At 40.5% G+C, this 12,962-nt stretch overlaps 1 protein-coding gene across 3 annotated transcripts in view; it reads right to left on the bottom strand.

Moving 5' to 3' along the window:
• Positions 1-9,729: 9,729 nt before the first annotated feature.
• The window catches only part of GRAMD3 (GRAM domain containing 3), a 44,758-nt gene continuing 41,525 nt past the window's right edge, over positions 9,730-12,962 (bottom strand). For all 3 annotated transcript variants that reach the window (XM_008629152.2, XM_017728315.1, XM_017728316.1), the window contains exons 10-13: positions 12,835-12,957; positions 12,554-12,641; positions 11,917-12,018; positions 9,730-10,367 (exon numbers count right to left, since the gene is read on the bottom strand). In XM_008629152.2, coding sequence (XP_008627374.2) covers positions 10,256-10,367; positions 11,917-12,018; positions 12,554-12,641; positions 12,835-12,957 — 425 coding nt within the window. In that variant the 3' untranslated portion in view covers positions 9,730-10,255. The remainder of the gene's footprint in view (positions 10,368-11,916; positions 12,019-12,553; positions 12,642-12,834; positions 12,958-12,962) is intronic.

Raw genomic sequence — 12,962 nt, 5'->3', positions numbered from 1 at the left:
TGTGATGGCTCAACTTCAGCATATCCTGACTGCAGGGCAAGAGCAATCTATGAGCATCTTGGGCTGAGAGAGGTCTGCTCCTGTCTACAGGATTTCCAGAGGAATTATTATTGTTCCACAGCCATGCAGCCCGGTGACAGATTTCAATAGGAAGAGAGTTCCTTTACACAGATATGGTCAGAGCATTACAAAGTAAGATTCTGGCTTGTGCCTGCAATCAGAGGCTGAGCAGGATCTTGGTTAAACTGTTGCCTCATCCTGCTGTTTCCCACACAGGACATGTGCTGGCCTCTGAGACAATGCTGTTCTCTCTGTGGCCCACCACGAAGTCTGCATCAGTTGCTGTCCCAAAGCATTTATCAGCCTGATTGGGTAAGTTTTCTCTGAGCCAGGACAGGGAATCTAACAAAACGTAGTTGTAACTGTCTTCTTTTCTGTCCAGGGATGTGTACGATGGTCCTATCCAACCTTGGCCTTAAAGATAGGAAAGTGCTGCTAAACGGGAAATAGACACTTAAAGCAGCATTTTCCACCTCTACCCATAAGATGTGAATGTGTTATTACCCCAGACTCTCATCATTTCCAGTTCCACGTTCCTCCACCAAACTGACGACTCAAATGGTCTAATCTGTTTAGCAAAGCTGATGCAGCAAAGGTGATGCAACACACCTTTGCAATTTGGACTTTGCACAAAATAACCCCAGTTGATTTTCCCAGAAGAAAATTAGGGATACTGCACCCCAGGGGCACTGGTACAGATGGGAAGCAGCAGCACATGACCAGGAAGGTGGTGATGGTACAGTGGCAGTAATACTTTAAGGAAAGCAGCTGCTGGCAGGTGGGGCAACTGTCACAGCTGGCTTCACTGAAGTGCTTAATGGCAGAGGGGATGGCCATGTGCCTGTATCTGAAGTGACTCAGGCAGATGAAGGACTAAAACCTTAAGGATCAGGCAGCGCTGATTTCTTTAAATTAATTTTTAATCTCAGCAAAGACACCAGAGTTGTGTAGAAGCCTGACTTACTGCTGCTGACAGATCTGGTCAATAGCCTGTGCCTGTGGCTCCCTGGGGAAGCACAGAGGTACAGGGCAGGTGAGCAGAAAACCTGGCTTAGAATATTCTTGCAGTTTCCAGTGTTGCTTCACTTTACATAGAATACAATTACAGAAACAACAGCGGAGAAAAGGAGTAATGTCAGCAAAGCTCCTAAAGCATTATTTCAAGCATTGCCCAACATGCCTGCATTTGATACTGGGCTCTTTTACAGGCTCTTATCCACATTTGGTAGAAAATTAACTGGTTTTGGATGGGTTACTATTTAGAATATCAGCTGTTGGATCCAGGCTACCTTCGGTAGAACAAGATGGGAAATGGAGGCAGAGGACAGTCTATAAGCAGAAGGAGGGAGTAGCTAAATACTGGAGCTGTCAATATTCAGCTACAAGCAGTCTCATTTCCTTAGTCCTAAACCTAACAAAGACCTTGTGCTTTCTTATTTCAATTAGACCCCAACCCACAAACTGTTTTTGTGGTAGCAGTTACTGCGATGGTCACAGAGCGATTGCAGAATCAGAAATGTATGAAGAGACTTAGAAGAGAAGTGTGGAAGATGTGTCCATACAATCAAGAACTTGGTCTTTTGCACAGCATTCTTCCTTATAGCCATCACTATTGATCAGAGTCTTTAGAAGTGTGACCATTTCCAAGTCAGCTAATGTAGATTTTATTGTTTTCTTCATGTGTGCTGTCAGTGGCATCACTTCAGTTTTTGGGAAAAGGCCATCTCTTCCTGCAAGTATCATAAGCCAGTGTCAAGGCATTTATGTTTCATGATTCACTTGTGAGAGAAGGCTTGTGGTTCATTACATACGTTGTGGAAATAGCTGTTAGTATAAGCTGACTTTCTTCCCACCTTGCCCTTGCTCCGGAATGAGGCCACGTGTGCACATTGCCACGATAGCAGGCTCTAAGTGCCGGAAGAATTCAGAGCTATTTTTTGCCCTGCATGCCAGATCCAGCATGTAAGGTTATATTTAAGTTACTCATTACCTTTTCTTCTTGGAGGGAGCCTTTATCCATCTATTTGTAGATAGCATGAAGAGCTGACTTTTAATTTTGTCCTTGACAGCACATCGGAATGATTTTGCTTTAATCTCCTGCTAAGCACTGCTAAAATGCCTGGTCAGTGGAAAATTACCTTATCAATACCATTAAGTGATAACAACAGCTGAAGAGGCCTTTATTGTACAGTCCAAACTACCTGCATTGCCAAAGACTATCAAATCCTTGTTATGAAGCTTATTGTAAAATGTCACACCTCCAGAACAGGATGCGGCTACTACATCATCATGACTTGAACTTGCTGTTTATGTAAAGCCAGGGAACGGTACCTTTTCAAATTTAAGAGCATAACGAACTTTTAAACAGTTTTCACTACAGAAACTGGCGATAAGGATAGATAAGGAGGTCACTGGACAGTAAAATACATTAGCAGAAGCTCTACACACAATGGACAAAAGTTAAAAAAACAATCAGAGGGAAGAGCTATCTTGACTGAATACACAGAGGCTGGCAGCTAGTGTGAGCCTAGTCAGTATGAAATGTATATGGAGGGCAATCATTTTTATGGCAACTCTCTTCAAACTAATTTCCAAGTTTTTTGACACAGGTGTTTACTTAGTGAACAGACATCCCACTCAGGGTGGACTTTTTTGGCTCAAATACTGCCCATTGTGGGGAAAATAGGTAAAGTGATTCAAGCAAAGCATTTGTATCTTCAGTACGGGATAGCTGGAATATTCTTGTACATTTTGTACATGAAACACAGTCTTGGGAAAGGCTTTGCTGACATACCTTGAATTCCTGCTCAAAGTCTGCTTGCTAAGATGCTGCATCCTGACCCCTTCTTTGTAAATTGTAACAGATATGAAACTAGGTATGGGAGAAAGACAAAACCTTCTGATTATCATTCTAACGCCGCTAGTATCCTCTCAGAGCACACTTCTAATCAGTTCCTTCTTGGGATCATCCCTTTTGAAGGTACTATAGCAGGTATAGTCAAGGTCTTACAAACACTACATCTAGGCCTTGTCACCCAAATAATTTGAGATCTAATTCAAGAGTAGGTACAGTCTCACTGGCCAGTTTGACTGAATGGAAACGAGGGTCAGTAGGTGTCAACACAAAGAAAAACAGAAAGTCTGAAACAACAACTGTATAAGTGAAATGCCTGTACTTTGGACAGGAATACTGACAGGCATCATAACATTCCATGAAGCTCAGGGAATAAACGCTCCCAAGTGCTGTGCAGTTAGTGTAGATTATACATTGTTTTATTGTTCACATTTGACTGATTCTTTGTTAAAATCCAGGATGGTTTGTGATAAACAGGGAGTAACTTCAGAGACAATTAATGACATTTACTGACATATATTGTGTTGTGGCTGTTCAGTGAACAACAGGATATTATGAGGCTCTACATTCATAAAATGATACTACACCGACTTTAAAACCCAAGAAAGCAAAAAACCCATCCCTTTTGTAAAGTTTCATTACATGGAACCATGTTTAGCAGAACACTCCACTGGGTTCAAACCATAAACCTAGAAGTGTCAAATGAGATGAGTCAATTTTCCCTCTTGAGCAAATTTCCCTGTCAGACTCAGATAGCCTCACCAGGCAAACTGAAAAGCAGGTGCTGGTAAAATCCTTTCAAATGACATTATTCCTCTGCTGTTTATAGAAGCATACACACATGCACTGAACACAAAAGGAACTGTTTGCTCAGTGTAACTGTTTGCTCAGTTTTCTCTATAAATAGCCAGCTTTTTCTGATCATTACTGCATGTCACACGTGCTCTGTAAATGCAAAACCCCCTACATATTTGGGAATAACACCTCACTCACTAGCAGTTGCAGCTGAACCAGCTGAGCAATAGCCTGCAAAGGCCTGGATAACACCAACCTGGAGATTCCTTTAGCATTTGTCAACTGACTATGAGGTGGAAACATGGAAATGAAGGTGCAGGTGTAGCAGGAAGCAGAAAGCATTACCACACACCTGTACAAAGGTTCACATGATAGCAGTTAATAGTGTTAAATTCAGACATGCTCAGACAAAAACACATACAAAACTTTGTCTTTCCTGCAAGTGATACTGGGAGTTACTACCTTTGATGTTCCGCTGAGAGGGAGGCTTTCAGCAGATCGTACTTCCTGCCTAGAGTGCTAGTTGCATCCTTCGCACCAGCAGTACCACAGACTTGGTACCTTGACAGAAAACTACTTCAACAACCCCTCAATCCAAACAGCCAATACAAACCCTCATTACTTTTTTCACATACTGCAACTAGAGAAAACACAAGTGAGGTGCCCCTCTTGCCTTTCACCTGCAAACTGAAAGCATCTTCCCAGCACCTGGCACTACTACTAGGTCCTGCAAGGCTGGTAGAACTCAGGTGTTTTTCTAGCCTCTATGCTGTGAAGGACAACAGGTGGACAAAACTGGAAAAACAAACACACAAGAAATTTTAAAATATGCTTTTTAAAGCAGACTTCCATGCAGCCTATGCAGCAAATTATGAATGTTACTGTGTGCTAAGAATTCTGTGTGCATTTCTGACTTCCCTGAAGTCACACATCTTTCCCTCCTATATCTGCAAACTTGCATTTTTGCCAAAAGGCAAACCCCCTCCTTGGAGCCTTTGTATGCGCTACCTACCACAGATGCGGGGAGAAGTCTCCTTGCTCTTTAACAGACTCCCAGCCTTGGGGGAAGCAGCTTTTCCTTGCTTATCCCTGCTGCTGGTACTTCCCTCCCAAGCATGGCTGGGGCAAACCCCCTCCTCTCCAGCTGCAAGCCTGAATCACAGGATTTAAATCACTCCACTCACTTCTAAGCTTTGTCCACATGGGGCCTTGCAGCACTGCCTGAAGTACCTCAATACTACACACTGCCCACTACACACCTGAACAGTGTGACATCCTTGAGACATCTTCCTTCCTCTAGGAAAAGGGGAAGTGAGGGTAGCACCTGAGGGGCAGGGAAGAGGTCACACTGAATTGCACCAGTGCGCTCAGGTGGCTGCTGTGTCACAAGCCAGTCCCTTCTCTGGAGCATAGTTCACTTTCTGGCATTGGAAGGACACTGTTACACCTTTGGCCGGACCCGCCGCCCTTGGTACGCTGCTGCAGCAGGCTAAAGGGCACACATCCACCTCTGACTGCTCATTCCCTCCAGTAATTATTTTGTTCCTGTATTGCTAATGATAAGGGCTTAGCGTGCCTGATTTACTTAAGCATTTCAATATCAAATATTATCTCTCTCCTTGTTCTTCCATAGCAAAGCACAGACTTGGTGTAATGTAAGTAAAAGGCTAACTCAGTTCAGCTGCTGGATATAACCAAGTTTTCTTGTAGTTCCTTTGATAGAAGTGACTCGTGGCATCAATTTTGCAACCACAGAACTAGAGACTTCTGATGCAGAATTAAAGGGAGGGAATAAGAGAAGGTAGGGGATGAGGTGAGAGTCCAAAACATTACATAAGCCGTGCAACTGTAGAAGAAAGAAGGGAAAACAAAGGAAAAATAATTTAAAAAGTAACTTATTCAATTGTTTCCTTGTGAAGCTGAGTTTTCCAATAAAGTCAGGACAGCTGAGGCAGCGAAGGCAGAGACTTCAATAGGGAGAACAGTCAAATCTCACGTATTTCTTACATACTGTGCTCAGGTGGAATCTTGAGCCAGGCAGGCACGTTAGAGCACACAGGGCTCTCTAAACAGCCTCAACATTCTAATACTCCTCCAATATCCTCCAAGGAGGAAACTTGAGAAACTTGGGGAACTTGAGAAAACTATTAACATGTCCTCAAAACTCTGGGGGCCAAATTTGCTTGTACTGTTGTCCTTGAGGTCTGGGAAGAAGTCACACACAACCAAGTAAGAGGAAGGACTGCAGCAGGATGCAGTTCCCAACCCCTTGTGTTGGGTGATAGGTTTTGCACAAACTTTGTACTGTGAGGTATAAGCCTCATGAATATCATATTTGATCAAAACTGAGAAATGGACTTGGGTTCATCCAAATTATAGTATTAAGTCTCTTGTTTTAAAAAAGTTTATTTAAACAAAGTAGGTACATTTCACAGAAATGGTTATAAAATGCATAGCATATTATAAACAATACTGTTACTTTACAGATACTAGTTGTTATTATTCTAATATTGCTTTTTAAAAACTAATGAGCCTGCTTGGTGAATCAGAAAGCTAAAAATCCCCATCTTAGGCACTCTGGAAAAAAACAGTATGTGATATTACAAAGCAGGTGTCCACTTTTTCATTCACTCTACTGACTGTATTGCTGCACCATTAATTTGCCAGTTCTCATTATGTGGAAATACCCAATCCCTGGAGTCACATACCAAGACTAGATTTCCATTAACTGGACTACAAATTGCACTTGCTCAGCCAACCAAAACCCCACACAACGCCAAGGAAAGCTCACTGAGGTCTTCACATTGATTAACTTAAAGGACAGAGACCACATGAGTGGATAGAAAACAAGCAGTTTTTCTAAGTTGTGCAGGTGTGTCACACCCATATTGCTATTCCTAAGCAACTTGATTGTAAGTTGGCAAGTCCATAGAGATTTCAGGCTTGACTTCAATGAAACCTGAATGCCCAGTAGAAACAGACCTTACCCTCAGTGGTGACAACAGTGTCACAGAAAGTGGAATTGAGCCTTTTTACAGCACTGGAGAACCGAGCAGACCTCAAGCATTCATGATTGCATACCCAAACACAGAGGTGTCTGTTTTCTGATCTTTGGGATGTCAGGGTGCAGAGAAGTAAAAATGAAGAGCACAGCACCAATCCATAACCACAGCTAAAACAGATACCTGCTCATTCACACAACACTTCAGTACATGAATCATGACAGACATTCTTCACATTTACATTTGTATGACAATAGGCATAAAGTAAATCTTGAGGTAAAAGGATATGCACCAGGTTTGCACTGGTGTAAGCAAATCTAGAATCGAGCAAGCTATAAAATCCATTAATTCACACACAATAGAGAAAGAAAAATCCCCACATTTTTAAAACATATAGATACATGTAGATCAAACCACATATGTTTTCAAAACATATAGATACATGCTGAGGAATAAACTGACTTTTTTGCATGATGACATGAACTTTACAGTAGTTTAAACTTGGCTTGGACTGAAAATAAAGAAGCTTGAACTCTGTCCAGCAGAGCTCCTTTGGAATGGTTTGTCAAGACACAAGAATGAGGTCTGAAGCAGTCCAAGAACATTGATGTTTCATTCACCATTTACACTGCATTTTAAATAAAAAATAAAATCAAGGCATACTCTTCAATATACTCTGTGTGCATGTTAATTCTGTCACACTTTTTCATACCAATGGTATTCCTGTTAAATGCTTCCCTTATAATAAGTGTAATCATCAAGTCCATCAAATGGAACACCTAGACAATCAACCAGCAGGACATCTAAGTTTAAAATGATGAGTAGCCCCTGAAATTTTCTCCTATAGACTGTCTCCTCCATTAGTAGTAAGAAAATAAGACAGAAATAAAAAACTGGAGCAAAAGGAATGGGACAAGAAACTGAATTATTTTCACCTTGATCAAAATCCAGTAAAAGCCTCGAACTTCCACAGCTCTATTGCTAAAAAGGATAACTCAAATAGTTTTGTAACAGCTTCAGCCATGATGTGTGCACAGCAAAATAGTCTTCTAACCATCAGCAGACATGTCCCATTTACCAGATTTAGTGAATTGATTGTGGATTACCTTCCTTTAGTTACAATGAAAGCAATGTCAGCCAGTTGCATCCTTGAGAATAATTTGAACAGCCTATTTTTATACAGCCTATATATCCAGTTTTTGTCTCCTTGTCCTTAAAATCTAGAGTAATGCAGTATAGTGGGTCACATCCCCAGACACACGTTCTCAATACCTCAGCATCTTAGTAACTCGCCAGCCCTGGTTACAGGTTTAGTCACAGTTACTTTTAGGCTTTAATTTGAGAAGCCACTGCACTTCCTGTTCAAGGATACCACTTTTAAGTCCTACCTCATGATTTCTATCCCAGATGCACACCTTTCTCAAGAGGGGCATTTTGAGGAAAGGGAAACAGTAAGAAGGAGCTAATTTTATGAGAGTCACTTAACACAGGAATTTCCTTTTAGCCTGCTAAGTTAGTGTAAGGGAACAAGTAATATTAGGCCACATTTTCCCTCACACAATTTAATCCTTTATCCTTTGATAGACATGGTGCATTTTAACAAGCTGCTAAATACAATTAAAAGCCAAATTAGCAAAATTTTGCTAAACCATGGTAGTTCCTTGGCTCCAAGTATGAAGGAAAACTTGTAAAAATCACAAGGTCACACTGAAAAAATCATTGCAACATATTTGTGCACTAAACATTTTTTAACTGCAGAATAATTTACAGTTTTTAATCTAGATTATCTCAGTGCTCCCATTTACAGTGCTGTGGTCACAGGGGAAGTAAGGGGAGAGATGACAAGTTATACCAGAACTTTTATGCTACCTTTGCTGCTGCAGCCAGTTACCAGCACTTTTCACTAAGGCGTATGAAACTGTCAAGCAACTGCAGTAACTTTGCTCAGAGAACAAAAAGCTGTTAGATTTCTAGGCACTGCTCATCTAGATTCGAACAGGATGTGGCAATGTGCAGCTACAGGCACTACTGATTTAGCTTGTACACACAGCACTTCATTGCTTGAATGCTTGTCAGATAAAGTTAAGTCTTTAAAGCTCCAATCCTGTAGACACTAAACGAAGAAAGCACACCACTTAAGACTCTAATTCAGGATAGAAGGTCACCTCTCTGGGAACAGCTGAATGATCTAACCATCTAGCTGTCTATTACTGTCTCCAAGCAGAGACTATATAAGGGAGTGGGACAGTGCCTAGCCTTGCTGCAAAGGGCTGGCTGGCTGGCTTCCCACTGAAATGAGGTCTCCCATGAACCATCTTGCCAGCCTGTCCCAGACAGCCAGAAAGCAGTAACCTCTAAAATGACCTAATTTGGCTGAAGATTGTATCTGGTAACCATCTGGTAAGCATTTCCCCCTTGTATTCACACTATTATCCAGAAAATACAGAGGGGTTAAGCCAGCATTACTCTAGATTTCCATAGCCAAGAGGGGTGAAGATGTGGGGAAAGAAACCCTTTTTTAGGAGAAGAAATTTGGCAGTATTTCTAAAACCTATGCCACACGTGTAAACAGTGTTATTATATACTCTTAGCTTTATGCTATTTGAGAAACTTGGTTTGGGGGGAAAAAAGGTGTTGAAAGACCTTGGCACAGACTCAGTTTAGAAAGAGAGGCAAAAATATCCCATGTGACTTAAACACATAGGAATTCAAGTAACTTTTGTTTCACTAGTGCTGTTGTCATGCTTGGCCTGTGTACGTGTTTCCAACACACATTTCACCAACCTGTACCGGGTGCATTTGTCAAGGTTTGGGGGCAGGTGGGGCAAGGTGTGCAGGGGCAGCAGCTGTGGCCAGGACCAGGGGCTGCCTTGTGCTGGACACAGCCATTCCAGCAGCATCCAGCGGACCCATCGCAGGGCACAGGTGAGCCCCAGCCATGAGAGTGGTGGAACCTCTGGTAAAGTATTTTAGAAAGGGGAAAAACACCAAATAAGGAAGTAAGGTCTGCACACCCAATCATTTTGCATAGTTTCCAATTTAAGTCACCAAATACATTTAAGCTTTGCAATCAGAGAATGGTAAAAATCAAGGGTCAGGTATAGCAAATTACACAACTGGTACAGCAGCATTTATGTTACTGAAGTAAAACAGGCAGATTCCAGCCACTTTTTGTGAAGAAGCTGACTACATATGAAAGCAAACACCAAATTCATCAAATACCAAGAACAGTTAAGTTCAAAATCCTTAGCCCAGATGGATTAAAAGAAAGAAAAAAAAAAAGGTTGAGATCCTTACATAATGCAATTATCACCCCTGAAGTGTCTGCTTCAGGGTTACTTTTCCTGGTTATAAGCCTCAGTTCAAAGCAAAACTTTTACACATACCGGTGTTTGTACTTGGGTTAATTTGTAGTCCAAAAATTAGTCCTTTGTCTAGGAAAACATGCCACCTTTTGGTACCACATCTGAGGGTAACTCGACACTTTTCAAGTGAAAGATCATAGAAACAAAGCAAGAACCTGACTGGTCTATCAGCATTTGCATTATATCATAGATGTTACCTTTTCCAATTTTCTAAGATTAGCAGTTAACTCATCACAAATGGCATCAGCATTAATTTGCAGATGAGATCCCAAATCTTGGTGCACTTGATGTCTGTCAAATAGAATGAAAAAAATAAGTGTGACAGACTCAAAAGAACAGGAAAACAGAACTGGATACACATGTACATGGCAACAGAGTGGCAAAATTGTAACCTGTACTTGTTTACAGAAAAAAAAGTGCTAAGTCACTTCTTGACTACATTTTTAACGTGATCTCTTTCTCCAAAAGTTTGGATTTATAGCTATTTCCGCTGAAAAGTTCCGTAAGTTCCACATCCTGTGACTTGGAAGAAATCAGAAAGCCCAAGCCCTAGATGCTGCAGAAGTGCACATTAGGTCTTCCTTCCTGTATCTTGTACTATTTGGGCTCAGAGCAACAGAAACAGGACTTTCTTGTGTTAGTGTTTCTGAAGAGGGACACAGCATCCCACTAATAAAAATATGCCAGAAGTGAGAAAAAGGCTTTTGACATTGCCTACTATGTGAAAGCAGGTTTACCCCACTTCTTCCATTTCTGGTAAAAGATAAATTCAAGTCTGCATAGATAGAGCACCATTTCCTTACTATCCCTTTTTTATGAAGAACCTAGCTCTGTATTCTGACACATGCATATAAGTCCTACTGCTTTCCACAGATGACAGCTGAGACAAGTTGTATCATAAACAGCACAGTCATTGTTTGATATGACCACAAGTGCAATGTCAGAGTGACCTGTTCTGTCATGGATGGATAATCAAAGAAAGCTGAATGAAAAAGCACACTTATGTAAGAGCTTGCTGAATTTGAACCACTTTGCAAACAGTTCCACCATGCCCAAGTCAGCTCTGTCTTAAATTTTATTTTTCCCCTCCCTTTTTCATGTGGTGCTTCTCCAGCTGTCAGCATTTCCACTCATGCTGCATGTGGCTGCAGGTTTTGCACTGAGTTTACAAATGACTTTTGAAGCCATATTTTTCAGCGCAGCACAGGAAAAAATCTATTATAAGAAGGGGAGAAGAGTTAATGCAAAATCTAATGCTCAGTAAACTGATTAATATTCTCAGCAGTATCCAGTTTAACTTCCTTCCCTCCTAAGACAAATGCAGGGAGCCAATACAACTTATAGAGGCAAACTACTGTGGAAAATATACATACCTCGGCACTGCCTCTCCATTTAATGTTTGCATATTTTCTATCTGTGCAATGTGGAGACAAAAAAACAACATCCAAAGAAACAAAAAAACTAACTACAGAGGCAGCTGACAGCCATGACTCTAGCTACAGAAAAGAATTATTTATGTAACTATGGTCCCTTTCCCTATTTCCTCTTCAAATAGAGAGACACCTGTCCCTTGCTGTGTTTGGATTTTGTTTTGGTTTGGTTTTGTGGTGTGGGGTTTTTTATATTACAAAGACAGGATATCAATTTCTAAATGGTATATAGACAACACAAAGCTTTATATAAGCAAGACAGATGTATTAGCTCAGAGTATGAAGTATGTTTCTAATTACATACTAATCAAGTTACACTAAGACTGAAGCCAGAAGTTAAACCTTTTTCATGGAATCATTACTCCGGAAAAAGATTTTAAGTCTCCAACATTTTACAGGGTTTATCTTACTCTTTAATATGTGAATCAAAGGCTGTCATGGACATAAGGCGTTCCTCCAGGACACTGATTTTATATCTCATGTAGAACGTAGAAAGTATTAAAACACAAACACTGTAAGAGAGAAGAATAAAGTATATCACTTAAGGAAACTTTAGCAGTACCTGACAAATTTATTGTTAGAATCCATTTACATTGTTACTTGTACATGTTCAATAATAAAGGCATCATTCTTAGAAACATTTCAGGAATACCATCAGTGGCATTCAGATTATGAAATTTCAGTTATGAAAATCTCAGACTTGAGTATGTGTTTGCTAAGTGACATGCAAAAGGAACGTGCAAGTATTTAAACGCTTTTAACATTTTCTCAATCAAAAGACCTTTTGTTTTTGAAAGTAAATGGCCTGTTAAGTAAACCTGCCCTAAGGAAATGTGTATATACATATACATATATGTATATGTACATACATATACATATATATGTATGTATGTATATACACATTTCTGGAGAGTGTAAAGGCCGCAATTCCCAATAATTTCCTTTTTCCAAGTAAAGCTTAGATTATATCAATCATGCTTACATTATATTGATCACATAAACATAAGAAACCCCTAGTTTTTGACAATCTTGTTATTGCAAACTTACAGAACTGCATAAAACACAAGTACATGGCTCAGAGTGAAGAGCTTCTGGGATTTCACTCTGTGGAGGAACCTGAAGGCTTCAGAATGGCCTGCAAGGGAAAGAACCAACTCTTACTTTGACCAGAGCAGACCACAGAATATAAACAGTGTTTTGAACTATGTAACAGATAATGCAAACAGAGGGATAAACAAGAAAGAGATCTCCCAAATTATGTGAACTGACATAATTATGCAAATGTATCTCAGGTTATTCCAGCTGAAGATCTGCCCTTGGTTTCTTACCATTTCGAGGACTGTTTCGAGCTTTTCCATCAGGCCCACATTTACTATGTGCATCTGAACGAACAGACTTGGCCTCAGGCTTGGAAACTTTCAAGTGAGTCTCTGTTTCAACAACATGATAATCTATC

This window comes from Corvus brachyrhynchos, unplaced genomic scaffold, assembly GCF_000691975.1.
Source record: "Corvus brachyrhynchos isolate BGI_N302 unplaced genomic scaffold, ASM69197v1 scaffold90, whole genome shotgun sequence".
NCBI classification, from domain to species: domain Eukaryota; kingdom Metazoa; phylum Chordata; class Aves; order Passeriformes; family Corvidae; genus Corvus; species Corvus brachyrhynchos.
This window is presented reverse-complemented; position numbering and strand designations above follow the sequence as displayed.